The sequence below is a fragment of the Chelon labrosus genome (genome assembly GCF_963514085.1).
Source record: "Chelon labrosus genome assembly, chromosome: 19".
Classification (NCBI taxonomy): Eukaryota; Metazoa; Chordata; class Actinopteri; order Mugiliformes; family Mugilidae; genus Chelon; species Chelon labrosus.
The window spans coordinates 24,864,187-24,875,197 of record NC_140352.1 but is presented as its reverse complement, the minus strand read 5'-3'; the positions used below and the strand labels follow the sequence as shown (position 1 = coordinate 24,875,197).

The following is an 11,011-nucleotide window of genomic DNA, read 5'->3' as shown; positions in this document are numbered from 1 at the left end:
CCGAGCGGACTGGCCCGCTGTTCTCATCCGAGCCATCAGCGCAGACTGTTGGATCTATTAAACCACCAGCGCCGGTCTCCAGGAAGTCTCCAGCAGCTGTCCAAATGCAGGCTATCAAATGTGTGGTGGTGGGCGACGGGTAAGAGCAGAAACAGCAGCACGCTCCTCGTTTGCAGTTGATGCCTCCGTGGATGAATGGATGATGGGAGGATGCTGTGTGGGAAAAGGGGCTGGGGCTCGGCGATCTTTCGCTCGACCTGTTTTTTCGCTCCCCGATGCTCGATAATTCTCTCCAGTTATGCACCGTGTTGTTGTATCTGATCTTTGGGGCGCGGTGAGCGGAGCGCCTCGAGATGCTATGCGGGAACACCTACACGCCTTGTAGGCCACTGGAGTCAGGCTGAAGTGCTGATGCACGCTGAGGAATTTGTGGCCCTGTTAGTGGCAAGCAGGCCCCGCTGTCCTAATTCTGCTCACAGTGTGCATTTTCGATACTGCATCCAGATCACACCCAGCTGCATGTGGTCTCAAACTAAAGTCTGTACCAGGAATGCATCGACCTTTTAAAATTCTATCATCGCTAGTTGTAGATTAAAATCCGGGTAAACACACAAGCTGTGACGTTAATATTTGTTATATGAGAAATTAATATTGGGCCTAAAACCAAAGACATGATTTTAATCTGAAAGAATTTTGATTTGTATTTCTTTGTTTTTGATAAATTATGCTGTAAAGCACAGATGATGCTATATGCGCAGAATGAGGCTGTTGAGGGTGCACATATCATGCAGCACATGTTGGAGATGAAAAGGAACAGTCCACCAATTTCACACATCAAGCTGTTTACCCTCAACTGGGAGTGCTCATCAGCTGATGAGAAAAGCTAACGCAGATAATTTCATTGTAATGTCAATTTGTGTTTGAAGAGAAGTAGGTGTTTATCAGGTCTACATGCTATAACAGTGTTTTTTGTTGCTACAAACAGATCTAGCAACACACTCAGAAGGTACTCTGACACGCTATTCGGTTTGTTTCGTGTTGTTTAGTCCTGAATAGCTCGCCAGGCCTTTCCCGTGTAAGATATTCTGACATGTTGCAGCATCACATAGACCTGCACTGTACATAATAAAATGAGTGATGGCTGAATTCCAATTCACTGCTGCTATTTTGGGGTACTGGTATTGTTCATGCTGGCTGGCTGTCATATTGTCATGTCTTACTGGTACACTTGAAGGACATGGTTAATATTATTAGTAAGTCTGCATGCATGTCTTAAAGGTAAAAGAAACAGAACTGTATAACCGTGTGTTCCATTTAAACACACCTTAAAGAAGATATAATAGTATGATGACCATATGTAAAGATGTACAAACCTCAATGACGTCATTTCCACAAACGTTAAAGAAAGGCAACTGGACTTGTAGAGTCGTTTCACCACCCATCCAAGTAGCTTCTTCTGTTCTAAAGGACTGGTGGGGAGTTGAGGTTTAAATAGGGACATCTGTGGGTGTAACCCATCAGAAACTCACTTGACTAGTGTCTGTTAAGGATTTTTGAAGAATGGTTTTGAAGCTTAATGTGGGTGGCACCATATGGAGTTATTATGAAAATTCACCCCTGGAAATTAATGGGGAAACTAGTAACAGACGCCTGAGGTTTTTTTTGTTTGTTTGTTTGTTTTGCCAGGCTGTAAATACATTTATTTCTGCTGTAAAGCAGTTTTACATGGAGGTCAGTGGGAGTGACTTGCATTTGGAGCCAGCCTCAAGAGGCACTTAAAGAAATGCAGTTTTTGGCCTCCCTTCATTGTAGAGAAGACATTTACTGTAGTGATTTCCTTTGTAGTTGAACTGTAAAGAAGATTGCAGTTTTCTGTACTTTCAACTCCATCTCAGTAGTTGTTTTCTCTTCCCGTCTTTGTTCCGCTCTCCATCCCAGCCATGAGAAACTCACTGACCTCAAATCAGTCTCATGGCACTGTTACACATATTGGCACTGGGTGTCACCATCATTTGCTGCGTCTATGGAGACACACACACACACAATTGCTCTTTACTGCATGCATGAGCACACAACCAATAACCCACCCATGCCACCACCGATCCATGCAGCAGCCTACAGTTTGTGTTGGTACAGTGTGTGTGGGGTGTGGGGGGTGTTATGTGTACTGTATGTGAGCAGAAGAGAGGTAGGTTGTGTCTGTGTGAGTAACAGTGTGTGCGGAGTGTGGGGGGGTGTATCATAAGAGGCTACTGTGTCCCTAGGCAACATGAATGTAGGCCAGTGTCTGTTTAGACCTCATTGGAAGGGAATAGCAGCCTGCTTTTACTATCACTCATATAGTCATGTACTCCAGTCCTACATACAGAATATACACATTCAGTTTGTGTCCGTTTGAATGTGGGAGTTCGACCGTAATTTGTACCTATGTGTCCTGTCTTGTCTCTCTCTTCCTCAGGGCTGTGGGTAAGACCTGTCTACTGATCAGCTACACCACCAATGCCTTCCCAGGCGAATACATCCCCACTGTGTGAGTAAACACAGGACAACACCACGCTTTAGGCTCTGCTCTGACAATATACTTTACTGTGCAATGGTTTTAGGAGCTAAAAGTAAAATGAAAATGTATTAGAAAATAATAATAACAATGATACAGCACTACCTGCCAGTAGATTGTTCATGCATATTGTGGAACTCAGTGTCTTATGTCTCTTCCAGTAGTCAGACTAACTTTATGATATAGAAATCAGGGTATTGTGGGTGCTATGCTATATGTTGCGGGATTTCTTGCTCTTCTTCATTATGACTCTATACGTCAAGTTAAGTCAGTTTAATTTATAAAGCCCAATTATAAACCAAAGTCAACCGAAGTGCTGTACAGCCAAATTTGCAAAAACATTTAAAATCCCCTGGTAAACACAAGGGTTCCAGTTTTTTTGAAGCACAATAACTTTGCCAAATAGCTAACAATTTCTCTGAATAAACTAATAAAATGGCGGCCGGTAAAAATCCAATAAAGGTTCTATTAAAAAAGAAAGACTAGCTGTTGTAAGCTAGCTGTTCTTGTTTACTGGTATTGTAACCGTCTTCTTAGGTGTTTTGCATGCTTGTATGTCTGTGGACAGGAATTTTCAACGTAATAGTGTCACTACTATGCAACCTTGAATTAAAATGAAGGCAGTTTAAAGATGAGTACGGAGCACTTTTAAGTAAGGATGCTAACATGTTCATGGGCACTGTAGTCAGTGTGATCCCAGATGGTTCCATATTTTTAATATGTACACTGACTAATAAACTAACGTACCAAAAGACATGCTAGAAGACAAGTATAGGATTTATCCAGTGTACTGTATCACCAATGCTGCATTTTGAATGCCTGATGAAAAAATGTGGATTTGTCTAGCTTGTGCATAATATTGACCAGTAGAAGTAACCGTAAACACGGCAGTCACCTCTTTTCATTTCCCTCATGAGACAGCCACTAGCATGCACATCATTTTAGATGACCTTGTTTATTTACAGTACATGCTTGTTGGACATAGTTGGTCCCTGGCCCCTTCTTCTCAGTGACATCACACTGGATGTGAAAGACTGTGACCTAGGATTCTTTTGTCTGGTACAAATGTGTGTAAATCATTGGTGGTGATTTGGCCAAATCATGTGACACAGTGACCATCTTACAAGACACAAATACCATGTCGTCTGAACACTGCCTAGGATCCAATTATTTTATTTTTTATAGATATACACTTAACGCAGGTGTCAGACACAGCCTTGAAGAAATGGTTTGATGTTTTAAGAACTGCTTGTGTTGCTATCTTGCTGAAAATTAGATAAGAGGAGATACTGGTCCCAGTTCAGATAGTTAGCTTAGCTTGACTTAGGAAAATAGGAAAACCGCAAGCTTTGTATGTGCAGTTTAAAATGCACATACCAACACTTATTTCATTTCCATTCAGTTTTATTGTAAACATCAATAACAATTCCGATTGTCTCACAACACTTTACTGAACCCAGAGCCTGAAACCCTCAGAGCAAGCACTAAGGAGAGAAAAGCAGGATCCATCTGCCTAAGGCCGGCTGTGTAGAGACAGGAAAAGAGAGAGAAGAGAGCAGCGGGAGGAACGAGATAAACATACATCTGTCACACAGCCATCTGAATAAAGCATGGAGTACATGGAGAGTCTAAACATGATACAGACAAGGGTACAAGTTATAGCTGATGCATTTTACATGAGAGATTGATAATGAATAAAATAATGGATAGAGCTATCATGCAAAATATTCATTTTAGAGAGGTTTAGTGGGTATACATTGTGCTCTTAAAGTAGGAGTAAACCAAAACATATAAACATGAAAATGGGACAATATTAGTTCCATTACTGCATGAATAGATAGCAAGAGAGTAGGGAAGTAGAGGATAGGTGCTCAGTCCATCATCCCAAAACAGCCTAGACCTATAGCACCATAACTAAGGAATGGTTTAGGGTTACTATTAACATGGTACAATCTCTTTAGTAAGACTGTCCATAAACCTATGTATTTAAACCAGTTATGTTTTTTACTACGGATTGAATTCCACATATATTCTTGGCTGGGAACAGTAACTTCCTGAAGACACAGCTAGTTGTCTGGCAGTCTCACACTAACAAGACTCCAGGAAGTTTCTGCTCCGGGCCAAGAAATGTGAAATACGTGTTGTGATCCACAGGCCCATGTAAAACAATAACTTTTTTATTTGTACTCGTCAATTATTGTGTAACTGCTAAGTTACAACTTAGTACCTGGATGCTGATATTAAGTTGGGGATGTCTACTGAGGTGTATATTATTAAGATGTCAAAACTTAAACATGAGTTCCTTTCAAACAATGAGTGGAGCAGATTTTTAAAGCTGGATTTTAGTCATTTGACTATTACAACTGGCAGTTTGATTTAGAATGTGATCATTCTACCTTTGGAACAGACCCTAAAAGATATGATTGCAGTTTAGTTGTCTATGCTGTGTATTGAATTCCCATGACAGATAGATATGCTTGGAAATGCTGATCATGTTCATGTGCACTTAGTACGAAATCAGTACTACTCAGTTTCCTGTACCATTAACTGCTTTTCACTCAGTGTAGTATCCACCTTCCACTTCCTGCAGCTTTGACAACTACTCTGCCAATGTGATGGTGGATGGGAAACCAGTGAATCTGGGCCTATGGGATACAGCAGGACAGGAGGACTACGATAGGCTCAGGCCATTGTCTTACCCACAGACGGTATTCAAACACTATCCCCCAACAACACACACATACACACACACAAATGCACACACACTCCAAACTACCAGGGAGAACTAAGACAGTAAAGAGTGACCAGTAAAATACAAATTGATATTGGATCCTAGAGGGGATTATTTTAAAAATGATAATGGAAAGCATTGCATTTTAATTGTCCAAGTACATATTTTATAAAAATAAAATGTAGTAAAAATGAAAATGAAAATCCAGCAATTCCATTTGCCACATACTGTTATGGGTGTTTTATGATCATATTAAAATGAAAAGAATAAGCTGACACTTTTTTGGTGTATAGTGGAGAAAATTCTAATGTCAGTGTCACAAACAGTAATGAAATGTTGATAGTGATAAAAATGAAAACCAGACTCACCGCACTATTTTTGTGTCAAAATCAAAATGAAGGTGGGTCTTCAGTAAGGATGGCTGTCACTCTCTTTAGACTGGCCGTGAAACGCTACCTATTTTGACAACACAAAGAAGCCTTTGTGTTCATGCAATAAGTGAACAGTCAACATTATGTTGAAGGATTTTTTTGGTTCCACACACACACACCCACACACTGATCTCGCTTTCAACTAGTCATCTCTCTGGTTCTCTCCCAGGATGTGTTCTTGATATGCTTCTCCCTGGTCAGTCCGGCCTCCTTTGAGAACGTCCGAGCTAAGGTCAGTACGCTGACTGACCACCCGACCCCCTCCCTTTATCCCCCTCCGTGCCGAGTCTGACCACAAGGAGGCACATCTATGGCTCCACCTGGCTTATCACACTGCTACCTCACCTGTTCAGTCCTCAGCTTAGAACGCACTGGTTTTGAACTGAGCTCCTAGTTGGATGGAGTAGATAGAAACGTTGTGAGATGAGGCCTGAACAAGTGCAACACTCTACTGAGGAAGCGTGACGGCTGACTGTGGTTTGGTCTGTTGAGCGTCATGAGATGCTCTCATATGAAATCACGCTTTCCTAAAGGTCCAGGCTTCCTCTGTAGAGTTTCTATTCTGAAAGGGATTCTCTCATCACATGATGTGACTGAAGGTTGCTTTGCCTGTGGGTGTTTTGTGTACATACAACTATATCATTCCGACAGATCTATTAAAAACTTTGCATAAGCAACTTTTGAATGTTATCTTGGAAAAACGCTCGACACACAGCGTTTGCATCCGGCTAACTATTCTCTTTCTCCTCTTTCACTGACATTGTCCTTTGTTTATCTGTATGCACGCATGTGTGTGCTTGTGGTGCCTCAGTGGTACCCTGAGGTGAGACACCATTGCCCCAACACGCCCATCATCCTGGTGGGTACCAAGCTGGATCTGCGAGATGACAAGGACACTATCGAGAGGCTGAGAGACAAGAAGCTTTCCCCTATCACCTACCCGCAGGGCCTGGCCATGGCAAGAGAGATTGGTGAGGTTGTGTGTGACTGTGCGCCTAAATATGTGGCTTAGTGGAAGTTCAGTGCTGGAACTGTACCTGGTAACCTGTTCTATTGGCAGAGACAGTGCACTTAACACACTGATGGGACACAGCAACTGTTGTTCATCAAGTTTCAGTTGTAGCTGACTTCCTCTTGACTTCTTGACTGTAGTTTAGCAAACTACTATACAACTTGATAACCATTAAGCTTGTGAGATGTTGGTAGCCTGACTTGGTGTTTCCCCCACTTCCAGTCTTTATGTTGACCATATACTGTATCTAGATCAGGGGTGTCAAACCCTGGGGCCAAAACAGGCCCGCCAATTTTAGTAAGAGTAGTGGAGAGAAACAACACTGAGACCGAGAACTAAAAAGAAGACAGAAATGTGCTGAAATTGCACTTATTTTCATGAGAAATTTAAAGTGTTTTGTAAAAGGATAATTTTACAAAACATTCTCCTAATACTTGTACTTCTTTCCACTAAAACAAAAGGAAAGAAATTGGAGTTGTCATTATTGTGTTATTATGTTGTGTTACTGGTCCGGCCCACTTGATATGAAATTGAGCTATGGCCCCTAAATTAAAATGAGTTTGACACCTCTGATCTAGATAGATATATATAGCTATATAGTATATATTTTCATCATCGGTATTAAATTCAAGCTGGGTTGATAGTCTGGAGCTGCAGCTCTTGTTACTATAATTGATGATCCACAAACACAGAAGTTCTAGCAGGCAAGCCAACTCCAATGCAACTGACAGATATACATTAAAGCATAGTCTTACTAACAGCACACTTATTAAAGGGCCAGATGTGCAGTTTGAGTCCATAATTAGTAGCTGAAAACATCCTAGGTATTTATAGAATGGTGTTTAATGCCATTTGAATGGGAGCACCTTCTTGCTTCTATATGTGCTGCTTTTTAGTCCATACCCTTGCCCTGTACTCAGCAGTATCTAACAATCCCAGTACTGCTGAAATGTTCCTTTAAGCAAGTTAGTCTAGGGGATCATCAGCATTTAGCTCGACCCTGCCACTACCACCAAACTTAACAGGGAAAAGTCCTTAAATTCAACCTGACACCGAAGCAAAAAGGACAGCGAACTAGAGTGTTGCTCCACTCCCAAAAAGAAAAAGAAAAAACTCATGTATGGTACTCCCCAAATCAGAATGGTAAGCAGGCAAAGTCTGCCATGTTTTTAAACAAAAGTCCATTGTAAAAAATATACAGTTAACACAGCCTAAACTTCATTTTACCAAAATGGTTAATTTGATCTGGGATTAGTCCTTAGTTTTCAGTGGTGCTAAAACAAGTGAACGCAATCTCAACCACTCTGTCCATCAGACAGGGGTACAACAGGGATACAACTACACAGTGAGCCATCACAGAACCCTCCTCATTATTTTAGATATGCAGTATTTTGAATTTCTGTTGACCATTTTCCTAAGCATAACACATCATATGTTGTAATATTTCTAGGGAAATCAGCCACAATTGAAATGGTGAGAAGTTTTCTGAAATGCCCCTCTCACTGCACCACAGTGCTTTTTTTATATCTTGCACTCAGGGAGATAAGGCAGAACATTTCCAGACTCAGTCTTTCTCTGAATACATTTGTGTTATCTGCACACATCCACACACCTGATGTAGTGCTGTGTGTAGCTGTGCTTGATCTGGAATTGTTTGTCATATTCCCATTTCCAATGTCAGACAGACGTGGGGAGATGACAGTTTTTGACTCCAAGGACTTCATAGTTCTTGGGCTTCATAGCAGCAAGAATATTCAGGCACTAAGTTGATGACATATCACTAGAAGCATCCCTAGTTCACTAAGAGTTGTGTTTCCATCCTGCCCTTTTCCTGATCCTTAGGGGCTGTGAAGTATCTGGAGTGCTCAGCACTGACCCAGCGAGGTCTGAAGACCGTATTTGATGAGGCCATCCGGGCTGTGCTCTGCCCTCCACCTGTGAAGAAGAGGGGGAAGAGATGCACCATGTTCTGAGGAGGAAACACTGCTATAACACTACACTACATCACCATAAACAACAACCACTACTTCTGCGAGAGGATGAGAGAGAAAACTAGTAAGAGCGAGTGTGCACTGCTGAAATTGCTTTCTTTATACTGATGTTTTTTCAAAACCATATTGGTAATAAGACCGATATGTAATACAATTTTTTTACCATTACTGAATAGGGTCATATGTTCTATGTGAAAGACATTGACTGTCCAACTACTTCGTATTCATTGAAACACATCATGTTGCCACGAGGACTGACAAAGGTTTCAACCACTTGTCTTTATACTGAAACATCTTCTTTCTCAGCCATGCTTGCTTGAATGAATGCAGTGTTGACAAGATAGAACGTGAACTGTGATTAAGCCTTCAGGTCTGAAGTTACCCTCAGCTTCCAATCTAAGATCGGTATGTTAAAACAAAATACTCTTTGCTGCATTTATAAGATGTAGAATCAGATAGAAGGCAGATTTGGCCATTACTCCTGTCAATTTATCATTGCCCTCTAAAAGGTAATCACAAGGATCTGTGGCAACATCTCAACAAAGTCAGGTTGGTTTGGAAACACTAGCTGTCAGATGATCTAGTTGGCATTGGGTATTTCTGGTTGTTCAGTTATAACTGACATTTTCGCAACTCAGATCCAAACTAAGTTTCCTTTGTGAAGGTCCCCAATTTTGTTCAGTTTTGGTGCATATTGCCAAATCAATGCATTTGATCATTGTATTATCATACAGAACATCTGGGGCCAGGTCCTGCTGTAACAATGGCCACAGTCAAAGAAACAAAGGGCATCTGCTACCCAGCAGGTTAAACTAGTTATTTCAACAGATTACTGACTAATTGTGTAGTGCTTGTCCTGTTTATCATCTTAGCCTTTACTTCAGTTAGTACAATTTTTTTAAGACAAGCCTGGTTTTACTGCAGCTTTTAGACTTGGCTTCTTGCCTTCAACAGCGGCTGAATTTGATCGCAGGCCCATAGTAAAGAATTCAAACTGAATTTGTCAATAGTAACTTCACAAAATAATCTTAACTTCAGAAGCATTGGCATGGACTTTCAGAAAGTCAGTGAAAAGACAAAGACTGAGGAACAGTATGACATGTGTTGAAAGCTCTGGGTCCAGTCATTCCTATCTTTTTTATAGAGAAAACAAATCTGTTACTTCAGGCAAGCATCTGATCCTAGTCAAGTGTCTTAGGGTAACTTCATCTAACTGTGAACATGTGACAGATGAGCATGCCAAACATGGGGGCTGTACAACCTTGCTGCCTAAGTTCTGCCGCTGGGGGTGGAGGAGCTTGCGTGGGTCTTAAAATATTCTGTCTTAAAATCATCACATTGTTTCAATTTTGTCTGTGTTCCTCTGTGTGGGTGTGTGTGCGCTCTTGTACAGCTATCTTTCTGAGGACAGGTTGGAGTTTTACACCATTGGAGTGAAGACATTTGTGCAAATTGAGGACGTGTTGAGCGATCCTCACTCCTTTGCAAGGCTGTTTGAGGGTTTTAGGGTAAAGATCACAATTAGGTTATGGTTAGGATTAGGATAAGGGTTAGGGTTATGCATTTAGTTGAGATGGTTAGGGTAAGGGGCTAGGGAATGCATGATGTCAATAAATGTCCTCACAAAAATAGCTATACAAACGTATGTATGGGTGTGTTTGTGTGTCACAGGCGTGTACATAAATGCTGGTGTTTGTATGTGTGAATGAGCATGTGTCAATATCAGTCAGACAGCGGTGTTCATCAGTTTGGGGTAGTGCATAAAAGACAGTATTGTTTTAAGCCAAGTTTTTTAGTGTCCAGTTTTTGGTACTATTTCATATTGTATTGTAGTAATACACAAGACTTTTCAACAATATGTGGACATAAAGAAAGAAAAAAATGGATATCAGTGACATCTAGTGATGTACAGAATAATCCTTAGAACAGGAATGCATTACGAATATCTTATCTACATGTACCTGAATATTTAGCTTAAAACTAAAACTATTCAATCTAAAGGGATTATAGTTGCTCATGTTGAAGTTAGAAGTGTTGCTAACGGTGTACATTAAAGGGGCCAATCTTTGTGAAGTTTGTCAGTGTGGCAAACAGTGCAGATTGCACCTTTATGAAATGCATTTCTGTATGATTGCTGCCTGCAGTGTTTCCGTCTCCCTTGTGTGGTGAGTTACAGCACTGCAGTGCACTCTGTCATGCTGTCTTTGGTTGGCATTGCTGTGTGGTTGAATCCTGTCCTGTGGTCCTGCCTAGCTAAGGTGTCAAAATGTAGCTGAGAAACGCAGCAAA

At 41.0% G+C, this 11,011-nt stretch overlaps 1 protein-coding gene across 1 annotated transcript; it reads left to right on the top strand.

The window, feature by feature from the left end:
* Positions 1-87: 87 nt before the first annotated feature.
* rac3b (Rac family small GTPase 3b) lies at positions 88-9,212 on the top strand. Its single transcript, XM_084567840.1, has 6 exons — positions 88-139; positions 2,459-2,530; positions 5,148-5,265; positions 5,889-5,951; positions 6,531-6,690; positions 8,574-9,212. The coding sequence occupies exons 1-6, from the start codon at positions 105-107 to the stop codon at positions 8,702-8,704; spliced, it is 579 nt and encodes a 192-aa protein (XP_084423966.1). The 5' UTR covers positions 88-104; the 3' UTR covers positions 8,705-9,212.
* The last annotated feature ends 1,799 nt before the right edge of the window (positions 9,213-11,011 follow it).